Source organism: Salmo trutta, chromosome 28 (assembly GCF_901001165.1).
Source record: "Salmo trutta chromosome 28, fSalTru1.1, whole genome shotgun sequence".
Classification (NCBI taxonomy): domain Eukaryota; kingdom Metazoa; phylum Chordata; class Actinopteri; order Salmoniformes; family Salmonidae; genus Salmo; species Salmo trutta.
Window position 1 is genome coordinate 15,857,354 of NC_042984.1, and position 20,763 is coordinate 15,878,116.

Consider the following 20,763-nt stretch of genomic DNA (forward strand, 5'->3'; position numbering starts at 1 on the left):
TGCAAGCCGAAGAACACCATCCCAACCGTGAAACACGAGGGTGGCAGCATCATGTTGTGCGGGTGCTTTGATGCAGGAGGGACTGGTGCACTTCACAAAATAGATGGCATCATGAGGCAGGAAAATTATGTGGATATATTGAAGCAACATCTCAAGACATCAGTCAGGAAGTTCAAGCTTGGTCGCAAATGGGTCTTCCAAATGAACAATGACCCCAAGCAGACTTCCAAAGTTGTGGCAAAATGGCTTAAGGACAACAAAGTCAAGATATTGGAGTGGCCATCACAAAGCCCTGACCTCAATCCCATAGAAAATTTGTGGGCAGAATTGAAAAAGCGTGTGCGAGCAAGAAGGCCTACAAACTTGACTCAGTTACACAATTTCTGTCAGTCGGAATGGGCCAAAATTCACCCAACTTATTATAGGAAGCTTGTGGAAGGCTACGTTTGACCCAAGTTAAACAATTTAAAGGCAATGCTACCAAATACTAATTGAGTGTATGTAAACTTCTGACCCACTGGGAATGTGATGAAAGAAATAAAAGCTGAAATAAATCATTCTCCCTACTATTATTCTGACATTTCACATTCTTAAAATAAAGTGGTGATCCTAACTGACCTAAAACAGGGATTTTTTACAAGGATTAAATGTCAGGAATTGTGAAAAACTGAGTTTAAATGTATTTGACTAAGGTATATGTAAACTTCAGACTTCAACTGTATAACCATAATCTAGATAATACACTACTGCCTGTTGTAGATGTCCATGTATGGGTAGATTGTGCTTTCCCCAACATGAGACCTTCATACCCAGCCAGTCTATTAGTCCAGTCAATAATATGCCCATTGATCATGATCAATGACAGTGTGGTAGGCAAGTGAATTACATGGGGATCACAAAATTGCACACATGTTCAGTCACATAAGCACAATGTAATGTAATTACAGTCCTATAGTGATCACATCCATGCAGGATCATTTGATCACTCTGTCTTTCCACCTTTTGTTCTGTGGCATCATAATGAGATGAATGTTTTCACAGTAAACCTAAAATGGCTGAAACAGTGGTCAGTATGATATTCCCTGACCCATTAGTCCATGGAGTGTGTTACACTGGGTTGACGTCGTGGTTCTGGTTGAGGTTGTGGTTGTGCATGGCCTGGTTGCGTTGGTGTCGGTGCAGGTGAATGGAGTTAGCCTCGGGCAGGTCGATGGGTTCAAAAGCGTTGGATACGGCGGGCATGAGCTGGCGGAAGATGCTGACACTGCCATGCCAGAAGGTGGGCTGGGGAAGGCGGCCTGCGGGTGTCCAGGTATGGGTGGAGGGGTCGTAGGCCTCCACCATGTCAGACAGCTCAAATGTGTTGTCATAGCCACCAGACACGAAGAGACGACCACCCAGGACTGCCACACTGCCTCCTACATGGACCTGAAGAAGGAAACAGTACATATTTTGATATAAATACTATTGTAAAGGCAGAGGGAAAAATGTGGCAGGCCATAACATTAGCACCTCCTGTGTGTCACATACCTGTGTCATGGGGCTGATCTTGTCCCATTCATTCTTCTGAGGGTTATAGATGTCGACCTCTGCCGAATCATCCCTAGAAAGCAAGAATCCAGAGTGAGAAATGTCACGCCTAGCCTGTGGCTCAGTTTGTAGAGCATGGCGCTTGCAATGCCAGGGTCGTGGAATCAATTCACACGGGACAATTATGAAACAAACTGAGACAGCCTATATGGAGGAGGTCAGAGACCTGGCAGTGTGACAAAGGAGCTGATCGTGGACTATAGGAACAGGAGGGCCGAACAGGCCACCATTATCATCGACGGGGCTGTAGTAGAGTGTGTCGAGAGTTTCAAGTTCCTTCGTGTCCACTTCACCAACAAACTATCATGGTCCAAACACACCAAGACAGTTGTGAAGAAAGCACGACAACACCTTTTCCCCCTCAGACTGAAAAGATTTGGCATGGGTCCCCAGATCCGCAAAGTTATACTGCTGCACCATCGAGAGCATCACTTCCTGGTATGGTATGGTAGTGCATACGGCCCAATACATTACTGGGGCCAAGCTTCCTGCCATCCAGGACCTATATACTCGGCGGTGTCAGAGGAATGCCCAAAGAATTGTCAGACTCCAGTCACCCAAGTCAGACTATTCTCTCTCCTACTGCACCGCAAGCGGTACAAGAGCGCCAAGTCCAGGTCCAAAAGGCTCCTTAACAGCTTCTACCCCCAGCTATAAGACTGCTTAACAAGTATTCAAATGTCCACCCGGACTAATTACATTGACACCCCCACCCTCCCTTGTTTTTACACTGCTGCTACTCGCTGTTTATTATCTATGCATAGTCACTTTACCCCAACCTACATGTACAAACTACCTCGACTAACCTGCACCCCCGCACATTCTCAGTATCCCCTGTATATAGCCCCGTTATTGTTAAGTAATTTTATTGTTACTTTTTCTTTTTTTACTTTATTTAGTAAATATTTTCTTAACTCTTTCTTGTACTGCATTGTTGGTTATGGGTTTGTAAGTAAGCATTTCACGGTAAGGTTGTATTCGGCACATGTAACAAATAACATTTGATTTGATGCATTCAATCAGTGTTGTAGTACTGGAGACCAGTCTCGAGACCACATATTAAATGTCTTGGTCTTGATACATTTTTACTCGGTCTCAGACAATGAGGACTTGTAATTTATTCCTGAGACCAGCCAAGACCAGTGGAGGAAAAAACTCATTATCAGCCCGTTCAGTCAGCACATGAGTCCGCTTTGCCAGGCCAGATATCCACACTCCTTTCATGACACATTTTTATATTTTATAGACTATTAAAACCTGGGCTTTCTACTTCACTCGTAACATTATTGTCCTTTACTTTTGTTGAAACATATCCTAAAACCTTGTCACGCTCTTTGGAATTTCCTTGCTCCCCTAGAAGAGGAGACGGGGAAATTATTTGAGAGTTGTGCACTCGCCTAGGGTAGGCCGGGGGAAATTGTAACATTTAGAATTTGTATCTGTTATTTCGAGACCATGGTTAGTGATAATTTCTAGTGGCTCTCTATTTGCCCTTAGAATCAAATTTTCAACATTCTGAATGGCTAAAGAATCCATATGTTCTTCTGAAATATTGACACAGAAATACTGTACATTTTGAGCTCTTATTACTGTGGTCTTAAATTGGAATCGAATTGTTCTGGTCCCGGTCTTGACTGTGTCTCGCCCCCGTCCTGGTCTTGACTCTGTCTTGTCTTGACTCGGACTCGATTTGCCCCGGTCTTGGTCTTGATTCGGTCTCGCAAGGTGGTCTCGAACACATTGCACTAAATACTGTAAGTCGCTCTGGATAAGTGTCTGCTAAATGACTAAATGTAAAACCAGCTGTCCTTAACATTAGGACAGAAGGATTGACCTCTATGTACTTCCACATTATTTAGCAAGTTTCTATCTCATCCAACCTTTTATAAAGTTGATCCCATTTAGATTTAAAATAATTTTCAAATACTTTTTCACTGTCCCACATTCCTGTCCATATTCTCCTCACCTGACAAAATAGATGAGCCCATTGAGAGTGACCGTCTTGGGAGCGAAAGACCACGGTGGCAGCTCGCCACAGTTGACCAGGGTCCAGCGGTTGGTGTCCACATCGTAACACTGTATGGCCATGTTGTCCTCCCCTGTTGTGGTCATGGAGCCGATGGCGTAAAGACGCCCCCTACAGGTGGTGGTGGAGCAGTTGTCCATGGAGTGCAGCATGGGGGGCAGGGCCTCCCAGCAGTCCAGCGAGTGGTCGTAGCGCTCCGTGCTGTCTGGCGCCACCACATACAGCTGACCTCTGAGGACACAGGAACTGTGGTACTCCCGGGCTTTGAGCATTGGCGACACCTCGGTCCACTCGTTAACGCTGGAGTTGTAGCGCCAAACGCCGTCATAGAGACGAGAACCGTCAGATCCTCCTAGGGTGCAAAGGACAGGAGAGAGGTGTGTTTGAGATGGAAGAGATCCACAAAAGACATGCTGTTCTTCACATGTGGTCAGGTTACAGCTAAAGTGGTGCTAATTGAAAACCCATGCATCACCCTTGGGTGTTCTACCACAGAGGAAATCACCAATAGGTCAACCAGACATTTATGTGGAAGAATATTTGCCACATTTTATATGCTGAATAAATTGGCAACTGAATAATGTATCTTAATTTCAATACTTCTTTCAGTTTCCTCGACATGTGTTGTACTCATTCTATGTCTGTTTAGCAGCTGTAGCTTCACCTTGTAGGTTTAATGACAATAAGGACGTTGAATCAACTGCATCTTTCATAACACTAGCCCATTTCCATCCATGTGCTCTGTGCTGCAGTCAACTGCTGTAAGGTATGAGAGCACTGCTAATGATTTATGAACCCCATCACTGTCCTGCCAGAATTACAGGCAGCGTGTGAGGGCCTGATATGTTTTCTCAATGGAAACACTCTTTTCCTGATCCTGAAAGACATTCGCTGATGATGATGGCCTCTTTGAGAGACCTAGTTTCAAGTACTATTTAAAAGAGGTGATCATTGCTTGATTGAGCTAGCCTGGCTTAATTAATGAACCAATAGGATCGTCCTAAAATGGTCAAAACTGACCATCTCTAGGCGCGTTCAAATACACACTCAAAGTATATGAAATATTTCAAATAGTATTTGAACCCAGGTCTGTGTCTCAGTGAGCCCACCAACCACTGCTGCAGTCTTGGCAGGACACCATGTTCCTCTCACCTAGCTAGCTCACCTCAACGCTCCTCCCTCTCATATAGCCAGAGTGGCTGGCTGTGGTTTATTTCAACTCGTACTGCCTGCCTGCTATTTCATAAGATTCACTGACTGGAAAGCTGAGCATTCTGGTAACAGTGACTAAGACATCACACAGCAACAGTAACCACTTATGTAAACTGCTGTCCGTTGGATATAAACACATCACACTGGTGTAGATTGTGTTTTAAACATATAGCCTAACCTACAGTATAAAGAAAGATTATATGCTGCTATATCCAGTGAAATTCAATACATTTTATACCTTTTCACATTTATAAACTACCAATTACCCTTCATTAATCCAATATAAAATATACCTTGATAGTTATGTGTTACCAAACAACATAAATAGTGTGTATAATGAGCATTGTCAACCTACCTGTGACATACATATCATTGCCCAGGGCGGCCATACTGTAGCCCCCTCCCAGGTGGTCGGGGAACTCAGCGAGGTAGCGCCACTGTCCAGTCTGAGGGTTATAACAGTCCACAGTGACCAGCTCGTCACAGTCCTGGTCACAGCCGCCCACCACCACCAGGATCTCAGCCAGGCCGGTGGAGGGCCGCGGCCGCATGCGTTGGCAGGGTCTGTCATGCCGGTCGTACTCACAAGACTGGAAGCTCCGGGCCTCGCTCACCATCCTCAGGCAGGAGGGGGAGAGGTAAACCAGGGGGTCGCTTTCCACGTGGGCGAGTAGATAGAACCGACGTACAAAGGGTAGTCTGACCTGCTCCAGCAGCGTGGGCCAGTAGTGGAGCCGCCTCTGTAAGTCTGCTTTGACCCAGCGCACCGCGATCTGATAGGCTGTCTCCTCCTTGTCCACACATAACGCATCGTCCGACACGAACTCCAGCAGCCGCTTCCAGGGCAACCGCTCAAAGTCCTTGCCTTTGGCTAGGTCCACAATGTTCTTGAGGACGAAGCGGCGGGCGCTGACGGCCAAATCACGGCAGGCGTAGGCCTCTGCAAAGTCCTGGATCTCCAGGCAGTTGGAGACGTCTAATCTCTGCTCCAAGAAGGCACAGCAAGCCTCTTTAACGGAGGGGAACTGGAACAGGTCAGCTGTCTTCAGCAGGAGGTCTACATTATCCTGGGTGACTGTGACTCGGCCTGTATAACAGAAGTCCACCAGCAGGCCCAGTAGCTCAGCAGACACCTCGTGAAGGACCACGCGGTCCATGGCGCTCTCTCTCAGCGTCCCGGCGAACATGGCCCTGAAGTAGGTGCTGGCTGCGGCCAACACAGTCCGGTGGCAGTGGAACTCGCGGCCCTCGGCGCAGAGCGTGACATCAAAGAACTTGCGCTCTGCGCGGAGTTCGTGGATCCCCCGGAGCAGGTTGAAGGCGTGGGCCGTGTCGAAGAAGGGCAATGTGGATGGCTGTGTCTGCATGACTGGCTTCTCAGACATCACTTCTCTCTCCATCACTCCTCCCTCCATCTCTTTTGTCTGGATCTCTCAAACAGGTTGTACTTAGAAGACAGGGTTCATCTGAAAACAGAAACACCATTATCATTTCTGTTACAATCACTTCTAAATGGGTTCAGGTTCACTGATTCACAAACACTGTACCACACAATCTAAATATGAAGCCTACAAACCAAAATAACAACTAAATGAGCAACACTGTGTAGGTATTCAACAGAGTTAAGAATTAGCAGGTTCAGCTACTTACAGAAACCTCTGGTATTTTCAATACAAATAACAACCAGCTGAATTACAGTAAAGCCAATGGTGAGGATCCCCTAACTGAAGAGCCCTACTGGGCGTACTAGGTGGTAAAACAACACAATAAACAAACAGTAGCCTGCCTTCTAGAAAGTAAGACTGTACATTGCACAGCTCCAGTGACTATGAGCAGCTCCCTGTCCGTATTTAAGAAAGAGCTTGCCTGTGCTGTGGGTCTAAATATACTTTGACAGGCAGTGTCCATTTCCATTGGATGGAGGGGGGTGGTACACCCCACATCAACTCCCCCCTCTTCTCATATACCTGTCTGCCTACCGTACGTCCTCCTATCCGCCCCCATGAGGTAGTCGTCAAACTAGAGCCTGCCAGGCTGCCTCTGGCCTGCTCACAGTCAACCTCAGACTGAAACACTGCACTCATAATACCCACAAATCAGCTTCCTAAAAACAACTGACAAACTAAATCAACCATCTGTTTTAATCAGGCCACACACAAGAAATACCTCTACTTGATGAAGAGAAAGTCTTAGTTATTTGAAAACTGGTTAAACACTATAAATCACTGCGTCATGTCACAATATAATGAGAGCTCCCTGGTTTCTCACTGAAAAGTTATTACCAGCTGCTGTAATAAGGCCATACACAGAGAATTACCCCCATCTTGACGAGCAGAGAGTCTCACAGTCACTAAATGTTACAATGTGTTAGGAGCTGATTTAAAAACTGTCAGCATGTGTCATGACTCTTGCAAGGCTAATTTAAAGAGAACTCCTGGGTTTCTCACTAAAAGCCATTTATTTTCAAAGGCTGCCATAGACTTGAATTAGCTGATTTTGATCAGTGTTATTCTACAGGTTATGACATTGGGGCGCTTCAACAACAACCAGTCATCTGAAGGGCAAGTAAAAACTTTGGGATTGCTACATGCAGGGCTTGACTTTGACTGAAATAGGTGCTGGTACTCGTGTTGGTTGCCGGTACTGTTTATATTTAGGTGAAGGAGTTCCACAATATGTTTGAGCTAATATTCTATAAGAGGAACAGGAGCTTAAGCAGTAGAACATATGTGTTCCAGTGAGCTCCTGTCCAACAAGATTCCAGGTGGGATTATGGGATACTCATGTCTTCTTAAAATACACAGGTATGTCTTTACAGAGATAAGCTTCATGAAGGGCAAGGCAGCCATCTATCTCCTGGCCTTCTACGGCAGAAAAAACAACAAGCTGACGAGCATTGAGCCTCAGCCTAGCAGACAGCTCACATTCCACACCAGGATTCAACAATGGAGTCAGCCGTTGGTCGGTAAACAGAGCCCTGTGAGCGATTAGCCAACTCCCACCAAGGACAGCGCAGGGAAAGCAGGGATCATTCTTTAATTTATTTTTTGCTTTTGAGCGGATGGTCAGGGCTCCAGAACATACACTGACGAAAAATATAAACGCAACATGCAACAATTTCAAAGATTTTACCTAGTTACAGTTCATATAAGGAAATCAGTCAATTGAAATAAATTGATTAGGCCCAAATCTATGTATTTCACATCAGCGGGAGTACAGATATGCTTCTGTTTGTCACAGATACCTTTAAAAAAAAGGTAGGGGCGTGAATCAGAAAACCGGTCAGTATTTAGTGTGACCACCATTTGCCTAATGCAGAACGGCACATTTCCTTCCCATAGAGTTGATCAGGCTATTGATTGTGGCCTGTGGAACGTTGTCCCACTCCTCTTCAATGGCTGTGTGAAGTTGCTGGATTTTGGCGGGAACTGGAACACGCTATCGTACACGTTGATCCAGACAGAGCATCCCAAACAGATGTTTTGCTAGCACAGACTGGAATATGTTCCGGGATTCCTCCGATGGCATTGAGGAGTACACCACATCAGTCATTGGCTTCATCAATAAGTGCATCGATGACGTCGTCCCCACAGTGACCGTACATACATACCCAATCCAGAAGCCATGGATTACAGGCAACATCCACACTGAGCTAAAGGCTAGAGCTGCCGCTTTCAAGGAGCAGGACTCTAACCCAGAAGCTTATAAGAAATCCCGCAATGCTCTCCGACGAACCATCAAACAGGCAAAGTGTCAATACAGGACTAAGATTTAATCGTACTACACCAGCTCTGACGCTCGTCGGATGTGGAAGGGCTTGCAAACCATTATAGACTACAAAGGGAAGCACAGCCGAGAGCTGCCCAGTGACACGAGCCTACCAAATGAGCTAAACTACTTCTATGCTCGCTTCGAGGCATATAACACTGAAACATGCATGAGAGCACCAGCTGTTCCGGAAGACTGTGTGATCATGCTCTCCGCAGCCGATGTGAGTAAGACCTTTAAACAGGGCAACATTCACAAGGCAACAGGGCCAGACGGATTACCAGGACGTGTACTGCGAGCATGCGCTGACGAACTGGCAAGTTTCTTCACTGACATTTTCAACCTCTCCCTGTCCGAGACTGTAATACCAACATGTTTTTAGCAGACCACCATAGTCCCTGTGCCCAAGAACACTAAGGTAACATGCCTAAATGACTACTGACCCGTAGCACTCACGTCTGTAGCCATGACGTGCTTTGAAAGGCTGGTCATGGCTCACATCAACGCCATTATCCCAGAAACCCTAGACCCACTCCAATTTGCATACCACACTAACAGATCCACAGATGATGCAATCTCTATTCCCCTCCACACTGCCCTTTCCCGCCTGGACAAAAGGAACACCTATGTGAGAATGCTATTCAACGTTCAACACCATAGTGCCCTCAAAGCTCATCAATAAGCTAAGGACCCTGGGACTAAACACCTCCCTCTGCAACTGGATCCTGGACTTCCTAACGGGTCACCCCCAGGTGGTAAGGGTAGGTAACAACACATCCGTCACGCTGATCCTCAACACAGGGGCCCCTAAGGGGTGCGTGCTCAGTCCCCTCCTGTACTTCTTGTTCACTCATGATTGCACGGCCAGGCACTACTCCAACACCATCACTAAGTTTGCCGATGACACAACAGTGGTAGGCCTGAACAATGACAAGACAGCCTATAGGGAGGAGGTCAGAGACCTGGCCATGTGGTGCCAGGACAACAACCTCTCCCTCAACGTGATCAAGACAAAGGAGATGATTGTGGACTACAGGAAAAAGAGGACTGAGCACTCCCCCATTCTCATTGACGGGGCTGTAGTGGAACAGGTTGTGATCTTCAAGTTCCTTGGTGTCCCCCCCCTTTTACACCGCTGCTACTCTGTTGTTATCATCTACGCATAGTCACTTTAATAACTCTACCTGCATGTACATATTACCTCAACTAACCGGTGCCCCCGCACATTGACTCTGTACCGGTACCCCCCGTGTATAGTCTTGCTATTGTTATTTTACTGCTGCTCTTTAATTACTTGTTACTTTTATTTCTTATTCTTACTCATATTTTTTTTAACTGCATTGTTAGTTAGGGGCTCGTACAGTGGGGGAAAAAAGTATTTGATTCCCTGCTGATTTTGTACGTTTGTCCACTGATAAAGAAAGGATCAGTCTATAATTTTAATGGTAGGTTTATTTGAACAGTGAGAGACAGAATAACAACAAAAATATCGAGAAAAACGCATGTAAAAAATGTTATAAATTGATTTGCATTTTAATGAGGGAAATAAGTAGTTTCTGGACTATTTACAGCAGTCTTGGGTGGAAATGAGGAATGGCTGATGATGAGCTAAGCTTGGTAACAATGGTAATATATGAGTTGCTAGGTATAATTTCCTTCTAAATACACTATTTGACATAAATTAATGTAAGGTTGATAGTAGAGGCAAATGTCACCACGTGGTTTCTCAAGAAGATAGAAGAACAAGGCCTCACTTTCAGCCTGAAAGTCTTCTTTAGGTTATTTTTATAATATGGCTGAAGCTATAGGGTGTAAATGTAAACAAAACGTTTTTTAAGTCCTCAAATGATATGAAAAGCTCCCAGAGAAGAAGGCTAGATTGTTCTTCATGAACGTGTAGCCTACAGCCAAAATATTAATTATGTTATTAAGTGTGGTTTCAGAAAGTTCTCAAATCCAGCTATGGAATGTTTATTTGGAAGCTAAGCCTATTCTGTGTACATGGATGGAGAAAATCAAAACCAGACTGAAACGTTTTGCTTAGAACAGGTCCTTCTACTAGACTATTCCGCCAAAACAACAACATCTGTTGACCCCTGCTGATAGGACATGGTAAATACCAACTTAGCAACACCATTTATCTAATTACTCTCGGTTCAAAACCAAAACCATGGCTCCATAAAGTGCCTAGTCACCACTCAAAATGAGCTTCCACAGACACAAAGACCCATTAAAAAGAAAGAACAGTGTTTAAAAACCCATGATGCATTCTGAAAAGCCTGATGTCTAGTTTAACGCCGATGTGCAAAACCGGTGTCAAAGCTGACGTGCATACCTATATAACATACCTATATAACGTAGGTACATGACGTAATGACGCCACGTAAAATGTTGCGCTACACGCGCAACACAGCATTCCTAACCTAGCCCACAATGTCTGCAGTGGGGAGCAGTCAACAAGTCGAGCAGTCATTTGACAGAGTAAGAACATTTTAGTGAGACAACTCAAAGGCGAAATACATTAACGCCAAGATAATGGAATTCATTGCCCTTGACAATCAACCGTTCTCTATCGTGGTTGATGTTGGCTTTCGCCGACTGGTTGAGCACGGTACACACTACCAAGTGTACTATTTTTCAGATGTTGCACTACTGGAGTTACACAGGAACACAGTAATAGCGTCACTGCTATTAGCTTCACGACATACATACTATGGAACGCCGTTTGGGTCTTTGCATGCCAAAAAAGATACACATCAAATAACACTATTTGACGCATCAAATAACACTATTTATTTGTAGGAGGCAGTTAAAAATGGGCACATATTTTTTTCAAAATTCTCAATACTGCCCCCTAGCCCCAACAGCCTCCTACACCAACTCAGAAGCTAGGATATGCATATTATTACCAGATTTGGATAGAGAACACTGAATTTTCTAAAACTGTTTGAATGGTGTCTGTAAGTATAACAAAACTCATATGGCAGGCAAAAACCTTTTGTGAATTTTGTGGCTGTACTATTTTTTTTGAGTCATTGTTAATAGATAACACAGTGAGAAAGGATTCATTTCGCACTTCCTACGGCTTCCACTAGATGTCAACGATCTTTATAAAGTTGTTTGAAGCGTCTATGATGAACAGAGACCGGATGACAAGGAAGAGAAGTTGACCTCCCTGGGATGTCGTCACTTCATTATTGCCCGCACCTGCGCAATCATTTGAGTTCGTGTCAGGCGAGACATTTTTCAAAAACGTTCTTCAAGACACAGGAGAGGTCGGGTTGAAACATTACTGATGTTTCACGTTAAAAATGGCTCTAAAGATTGATGCTAAACAACGTTTGACATGTTTGAACAAACGTAAATAGATTATTTTTTGTTACTTTTACGTCGTGACTTCCCACCCCCCCTACTTTTTAGTAGCCTACCGAAGCGCTAACAACATGGAACAACTTGGAGTTATTTGGACATCAATTATGAACTTTGTCGAAAGAAACCACATTTGTTCTGGACCTGAGATTCCTGGAAGTGCCTTCTGATGGAGATAATCAAAGATAAGGGGATATTAACAATTTCATTATCGATATTAGATGATGCTAACTGTATAGCCTAGCCTATTGTTCTTAGCATTGTACCCCGTTTATTGCAAAATGTGATTTCCCAGTAAAGTTATTTTGAGATCTGGCAATGCGGTAGCATTTACGAGATGATAATATATTATTCTTTGAATGACAATATTATAATTTACCAATGTTTTCGAATAGTAATTTTGTAAATTGTAACGCTGAATTCAAGGAAGCATTTGAGGCGAAAAAAATTCTGAATTTCACCGCGACTGTAAATGCTGTTTTTGGATATAAATATGAACTTGATGGAACAAAAAATGCATGTATTGTATAACATAATGTCCTAGGAGTGTCATCTGATGGAGATTGTCAAAGGTTAGTGCATAATTTTAGCTGGTTTCTGCTTTTGGTGATGCCTGACCTTGAATTGAAAATGGATGTTTGTACTTTTTTGGCTATGTACTGTCCTAACATAATCTAACTTTATGCTTTTGCCGTAAAGCCTCTTTGAAAATCGAACAATGTGGTTAGATTAAGGAGATGTTTATCTTTTAAATGGTGTAAAATAGTTGATTGTTTGAGAAATTGAAATTATTAGATTTTTGATGTTTTGAATTTCCAGCCTTGCTAGCAATCCCATCTCAGGGTTCAATGCTACCCCCTAGCCCCAACAGGTTTTAACCTGTTAAATATGTTTTTAATTTCACACGTCAATAACACAGTTCTATTATAGAATGTTGTATGTTCTGAATTTGCACGTGCAAGCCAAGTGCCACCACTACTAGCACTGTCAAAGCTGTACAAAAAAGTCTGCACACAAGCAAACACCGGCCAGGAACGATGTGTTTACAATACCTCGTTGGTAATAAAACATTATTTGTTAAACCGCAACTTCTGGGTACCTAGCTAGCACCAATACAACCAGTCTGAAAACAATGACCAGCATAAACTGCAGTTATTTTCATTATTCTTAGCAATGATTTAGGAATCCTTGTGAGTAGGTATTAGCTAGCTAGCCACTTGTTTTTCGCCTATTGAAATTGCACTTCAGTTCAGGAAAATAAATAGCTAGCCAGCTACTTAACCCTGTTGCCCAAAGCTAAAGTTATAAGCAGCCAGCTACCTTCATCTTCATCTACTAATCTCACTGCAACTCCCCTCCAAGTCTCCGACCACTACCTTGTATCCTTTTCCCTCTCGCTCTCCTCCAACACTACTCACTCTGCCCCTACTCAGATGGTATTGCACCGTCGCAACCTTCGCTCTCTCTCTCCTCTTCCATCCTATCATCTCTTCCCTCTGCTCAATCCTTCTCCAACCAATCTCCTGATTCTGCTTCCTCAACCCTCCTCTCCTCCCTTTCTGCATCCTTTGACTCTCTATGTCCCCTATCCTCCCGGCTGGCTCGGTCCTCCCCTCCTGCTCCGTGGCTTGACGACTCATTGCGAGCTCACAGAACAGGGCTCCGGGCAGCCGAGCGGAAATGGAGGAAAACTAGCCTCCCTGCGGTCCTGGCATCTTTTCTCTCCCTCCTCTCTACATTTGACATTTTCTTCCTCTGTTTCTGCTGCTAAAGCCACTTTCTACCACTCTAAATTCCAAGCATCTGCCTCTAACCCTAGGAAGCTCTTTGCCACCTTCTCCTCCCTCCTGAATCCTCCTCCCCCTCCCCCCCTCCTCCCTCTCTGCGGATGACTTTGTCAACCATTTTGAAAAGAAGGTTGACGACATTCGATCCTCGTTTGTTAAGTCAAACGACACCGCTGGTCCTGCTCACATTGCCCTACCCTATGCTTTGACCTCTTTCTCCCCTCTCTCTCCAGATGAAATCTTGCGACTTGTGACGGCCGGCCGCCCAACAACCTGCCCGCTTGACCCTATCCCCTCCTCTCTTCTCCAGACCATTTCCGGAGACCTTCTCCCCTACCTCGCTCATCAACTCATCCTTGACCGCTGGCTACGTCCCTTCCGTCTTCAAGAGAGCGAGAGTTGCACCCCTTCTCAAAAAACCTACACTCGATCCCTCTGATATCAACAACTACAGACCAGTATCCCTTCTTTCTATTCTCTCCAAAACTCTTGAGCGTGCTGTCCTTGGCCAGCTCTCTTGCTATCTCTCTCAGAATGACCTTCTTGATCCAAATCAGTCTGGTTTCAAGACTGGTCATTCAACTGAGACTGCTCTTCTCTGTGTGATGGAGGCTCTCCTCACTGCTAAAGCTAACTCTCTCTCCTCTACTCTCATCCTTCTAGACCTATCTGCTGCCTTTGATACTGTGAACCATCAGATCCTCCTCTCCACCCTCTCCGATTTGGGCATCTCCGGCGCGGCTCACTCTTGGATTGCGTCCTACCTGACAGGTCGCTCCTACCAGGTGGCGTGGCGAGAATCCGTCTCCGCACCACGTGCTCTCCCCACTGGTGTCCCCCAGGGCTCAGTTCCAGGCCCTCTCCTATTCTCGCTGTACACCAAGTCACTTGGCTCTGTCATATCCTCACATGGTCTCTCCTATCATTGCTACGCAGACGACACACAATTCATCTTCTCCTTTCCCCCTTCTGATAACCAGGTGGCAAATCGCATCTCTGCATGTCTGGCAGACATATCAGTGTGGATTACGGATCACCACCTCAAGCTGAACCTCGGCAAGACGGAGCTGCTCTTCCTCCCGGGGAAGGCCTGCCCGTTCCATGATCTCACAATCACGGTTGACAACTCCATTGTGTCCTTCTCCCAGAGTGCTAAGAGCCTTGGCGTGACCCTGGACAACACCCTGTCGTTCTCCGCTAACATCAAGGCAGTGACCCGATCCTGTAGGTTCATGCTCTACAACATTCGCAGAGTACGACCCTGCCTTACACAGGAAGCGGCGCAGGTCCTAATCCAGGCACTTGTCATCTCCCGTCTTGATTACTGCAACGCGCTGCTGGCGGGGCTCCCTGCCTGTGCCATTAAACCCCTACAACTCATCCAGAATGCCGCAGCCCGTCTGGTGTTCAACCTTCCCAAGTTCTCTCACATCACCCCGCTCCTCCGCACACTCCACTGGCTTCCAGTTGAAGCTCGCATCTGCTACAAGACCATGGTGCTTGCCTACGGAGCTGTGAGGGGAACGGCACCTCCGTACCTTCAGGCTCTGATCAGTCCCTACACCCAAAGAAGGGCACTGCGTTCATCCACCTCTGGCCTGCTCGCCTCCCTACCTCTGCGGAAGCACAGTTCCCGCTCAGCCCAGTCAAAACTGTTCGCTGCTCTGGCACCCCAATGGTGGAACAAGCTCCCTCACGACGCCAGGACAGCGGAGTCAATCACCACCTTCCGGAGACACCTGAAACCCCACCTCTTTAAGGAATACCTGGGATAGGATAAAGTAATCCTTCTAACCCCCCCCCCCCAAAAAAAAGATATAGATGTACCGGACCGGGTTTTGTGTTGTGAAGTTAGCCACAATAAGGAGTAGGCACAATAGTGGAATTTGCGGTTTGCCTTCAAAATAAAAGTACCTATTTGAAAGTGATGCAGAAGGTTACATTTGGTGGAATCATGCCATATTTAGACTAGATAATGTTAAACAAGGTTGGAATGTGAAGCAATGAAATGGGGTATCAGTCTACTCGGTGATGCCCACAGAACACAACTGTGAAGAGTTTATGCAAATATTAGCCATGTAGCTCTTATCACGAGATTGTGACTGTGAAATCCCCTCCCCAGTCAGCCTATTGTGTGTACTGACATTCATATTGCACTGTACAATTTTACCTAAGGATTGGGGATCAATGAAATGGGGTATCAGTCTACTCAATACCCAAAATAGTTTTTCCCAATGTCCTCCTCAGAGCTATCAGACTCCAAAAAATCCACGCAGCATTGTTTTTCCTCTGGAATAGTGTTCAATACACATAGGTTGACAATAAATGTGGCTCAATTCACAGTTGTTTCAGATTCCTGCAATAAGAGCTACGACGCTAATGTTCTCTGGGTGTCACTGAGTAGACTGATACCCCATGTCATTGATCCCCAATCCATTGGTAAGGCTGTACAGTGAAATAAGTATGCCCCCAATGCAATTCTAAAGTATATCCACTGGGATTTCAACAGATTTTTGTCAATGAACAAATTGTCTTTTGTTAATTTTATATAACAACATTCCAACCTCGTTTAGCATGATCTATTCAATTATGGCATAATTCTACTATTTGTATTAAGTTGCATCACTGTCAATTACATACTCTTATTTTGAAGGCTAACTGCAAAGTCCATTATTGTGGCTAATCCTTATTGTGGCTAGCTTCACATAGATGGGTCCGACCATCATTAATCAAGTAAGAACTGTCTTATAAATAAGGCTTATTTTAGATGATGACACCTAGCTATATAGTTAGCTCGCTAACTATAGCTACTGAAACAGATTATGTCATTTTGCTATGTTTTTGGGGAAGAACATTGTTTGCATCCATGAGTTAACTATAGCTTTTTTATGACCAGCACTGTAGATGTGCTAGACAACTTTATCAGCATCATAGCATACGTATCGATGAATCGTTGTGACATACGAAAATACGAGTGATTGTGTAATCAATGTGTAATAACTACATAAAATGTATGAACGCATTAAATTATTATGTGACGTGCAGTCATATTCAGGTCCTGATTGGTCAACAAGCTTATTTGACACGTCAAATAGTGTTATTTGACACTGTATCTTTTTTGACATGCAAAGACCCAAACAGCGTTCCATAGAAATCCTGGTTGAGAATGAAACGACTGAACAAATGAACAACGAAACAGCACAGCAAGTAAGTGAAAGAAATAGGTTTTGATTATGTTTTACTGGTAATGGGGACATACGTAAATGCCAGAGGTGTGGACTCGAGTCACATGACTTGGACTCGAGTCAGACTCGAGTCACAAATATGATGACTTACAACTCGACTTTGACTTTAACACCAATGACTCGTGACTTGACTTGGACTTGACCCCTATGACTCGACCTGACTTGATACCCTCCCCAAGTCCAAATATTAAAAATAATGCTATTAAAAAAAAGTGTGCAGCACATCAACTCTTCATTTAACAGATTACAGTTTGAATCAGACAGCAGCCAATCAAATTGTGCCAACTGAGAAAAAGTTGTGCGTGGCAGTGCAGAAGAACGTCAGTGGGTGAATTCAGATGGAGTCCTTGGAAAGATGATCCCCAAAATTATTATTTTAGGATATCAAGACGACGCTGTATCAACACAAAACGGATTGCAACTTGCAAAACATGCAGGAAGAAAATTATAGACGGAGGTGCACAATTTCCAACTTTGTTTGACATTTGAAGCTGCACAAAGAATGGTAAGTCGTGGTTAATATAGCCGACAGCTATATATTTTGTATTACTTTACTAGTGTATCATGTAGGCTAACATAACGTTAAATCAATGAGCCTCCACACAGTCAGTCAGTGCGGGAATGTGATCATTGCACCCAAGATTGAGCTACAATTGGCTAGGCAGTTGGTACCCTAAATCCTGCCTCATGTTACTGCTGTTCCTAAAACCATTGACATACGTTAGCCTACTGTAAGCACACAGAGAGAGAGAGTGTGTGTGTGTTAAGGTTGGGCGATTATGTACAAGCCTACATCGCCTGATTGCGCCCCATAGCGATCGTCAATCACTATTGGGGGGGGGGTCTTTCTCATGAATGCTTTTATAAATATCTATATATTTATTACTTTCCAAATAAACATATTTCCATGGAAATACATGGGTATGTATTTCCATGGAAATATTTTTATTTGGAAATTAATAAATATATAGATATTTTTAAAAGCATTCATGATTTACGTAAATGTAATATACTAACTATTACTCTTGTTAAAAATATGAAATGGTATTACAGTTGGTATAGAGCACATTATGACTTGTTTAGGACTCGAGACTCAAAGTTTAGGACTTGAGACTTGACTTGATACTTGACGGTCTTGACTTGAGACTTGACTCAGACTTGCCTGTCTTGACTTGGGACTTGAGTGCCAAGACTTGTGACTTATAAAACAATGACTTGGTCCCACCTCTGGTAAATGCCAACAAAATAACTTTTTGGTCAGTGTGGTGTGTGTGTGTAAACTTTATTTAACTAGGCAAGTCAGTTAAGAACAAATTCTTATTTACAATGACGGTCTACCCCGGCCAAACCTGGACGACGCTGGGCCAATTGTGCGCCGCCCTATGGGACTCCTAATCACGGCCTGGTGTGATACAGCCTGGATTCGAACCAGGGACTAGTGACGCCTCTTGCACTGAGATGCAGTGCCTTAGACCGCTGCATCCATGTGTGTGTTAACTATTTAACTGTACTATAATGCTTAAAAGGCCACTAAAATGTTAAATATTGGATATCGGTATCGGCCAAAAATGTCATATCGGTGCATCACTATCTCTTTTGCCAACTCTTATGGTCGGCAGATAGTCTGGTGGTTAGAGCGTTGGACTTGTAACTGAAAGGTTGCAAAAATCTGAGGTTCTGCCCCTGAACAAGGCAGTTAACCCCACTGTTCCTAGGCTGTCATTGAAAATAAGAATTTGTTCTTAACTGACATGCCTAGTTAAATAATGGTTAAAAAATAAATGAAAATATGATTAGGCAAGACATCACAAATCTGGGACCAGGCTAATATTGCACCTGGTAGGCAAATGTCCATGACAACACAGCTGCTACAGGGCCTGCATACCAGGGGCCATGAGAACCAACTGAGTGGAGTGAGCTTAAGCTCCGGGTTCTCCATAGCTGATCCCCATGCAGCCTGGTTTGGCCATAAAAAGGCAGGCTAGTCAACCACTGGTCACATTCCATCTGGAGAGAAGAGTTTGATCCCTGCATGTGGATCTACTTAGATAAGAGTAACACCGTTGGAGGTGGAGGACAAAGCCTGGTATGCTGACAGATGGGCACATTGTCTTTGCTCACACCAACGTATAACTTGAATGTACTTTTCCATAACGCCGATGGATAAGAATAACGTCCACAGTTAGGGACATATATCTACAACTACCTGCAACAAACATACTGCTTTCATTTCATTGTTTACGTTCTTGTCCACCAACCCAAATCCACAGTAAAACATAGTTGTGCCCATGAGCACTGTAATCGCTTGAATTTATGATAATGAAAAAAATCCACATAGCTACATTATCGTAAATACCATTAATCTATTTTTTGTGTCTGTCAGTACAGTAGGTCTATTCTTCTTTAGATTCGTTTAATTATCAACAAGGAAAACTATTATGTATTGACGGGTGTGTCTAAGTAGATACACGAGCAGCAATATCTGGTAGAAACAAAGAGACTAACATGCAGAACTCAGTTATTATTTTATATCAGACATGCCTACTGTCCAATCACAACTGTATATATCCTGTATCCTGTATATATCCTTTCCACCGACGAAAAATCTTCGCAGACATAAAACATATCACTTATTAGGTAAATATACTTACGAAATATAACGTATTCTAGTCAACGAACGGGTTATAGTTTTAAACGCTTAAAAGTTGTTCACATTTCGTATCTGAAAATAAACGTTGATGTTGCTTCTCTTCTCCAGTCATCTGCGTCATGATTCCGCGTCGTGTGAAGAATCGGTATAGCCTCTAAATGCTCCTCATTGGATACAGTAGTTGACACAGTGTGACGTTCACAACTTTCAACGTGGTCTCAGATAATTTCGTATTATTCTGTAAGTAAATCGGGTATATTTTTTTAACTAGCCAAGTCGGATAAGAACAAATTCTTATTTACAATGACGGCCTACGCCGAGCAAACCCGACGACCTGGGCTAATTGTGCACTGCTCTATGGGACTCCCAATCACGGCCAGATGTGATACAGCCTGGATTCGAACCAGGTTCCATAGTGAAGCCTCTTGCACTGAGATGCGGTGCCTTAGACCGCTGTGGCACTCCGATATACTCCAATTAACATGATATGTTACATTTCATATGGTATGTGTTAATTTGTGGATGTCCATCATCCATTTCGTATGGTATTGTAATGAAACAGCAGGGAGAAGGTCTCGAACCCTCGACCTTCTAGCCCAAAGTCCAGCGCGCTATTGACTGTGCAGCAAAAACATGCTCAAGTGGCAGAGTCGATATCCGCGCTTATAAACCCAGGGTCGTTACTGTACTCCCTCCTTTTAAAGAGTGCATCCTCGACTTGCGACTCAACGTCTTGTAGGAATGCGCTCACCGGCCAAGCACACACACTGTCGTGGATGCAAGGTCCGATCACTTCTGACACCAATGTAATGAAACAGGCAGGGAGCAGGTCTCGAACTCTCGACCTTCTAGCCCGAAGTCCAGCGCGCTATCGACTGTGCCGCAAAAGCATGCTCAAGAGTCGATATCTGCGCTTATAAACCCAGGGTCATTACACTATGTTATGAATTTGGATTACAATTTGTATGATATGTTCTGAATTTGCTAAATGTACAATATGTTCAAAATTTGCAAAACGTATGATATGTTACAAAATCCAATTTGTTGTGGCTAGCGTTAGCTAGGTGGTTAGGTGTCTAATGCTAACGCTAGCTAGCGGGCTAATGTTAGCTTTAG

The 20,763-nt window shown here is 44.1% G+C and overlaps 1 protein-coding gene across 2 annotated transcripts; it reads right to left on the reverse strand.

The window, feature by feature from the left end:
* Window positions 1-655: 655 nt before the first annotated feature.
* Window positions 656-19,921, reverse strand: LOC115165608 (kelch-like protein 21). 2 transcript variants are annotated; one of them, XM_029718825.1, is made up of 5 exons: window positions 19,649-19,921; window positions 5,184-6,294; window positions 3,557-3,968; window positions 1,531-1,603; window positions 656-1,428 (listed from the first exon to the last, which is right to left on the reverse strand). In XM_029718825.1, exons 2-5 carry the CDS (start codon window positions 6,241-6,243, stop codon window positions 1,108-1,110), a joined length of 1,866 nt encoding a protein of 621 aa, XP_029574685.1. In that variant the 5' UTR covers window positions 6,244-6,294; window positions 19,649-19,921; the 3' UTR covers window positions 656-1,107. The 2 variants fall into 2 exon arrangements, with proteins under 2 accessions (XP_029574685.1, XP_029574686.1); XM_029718826.1 differs by lacking the exon at window positions 19,649-19,921 and adding an exon at window positions 6,479-6,655.
* Window positions 19,922-20,763: the final 842 nt, after the last annotated feature.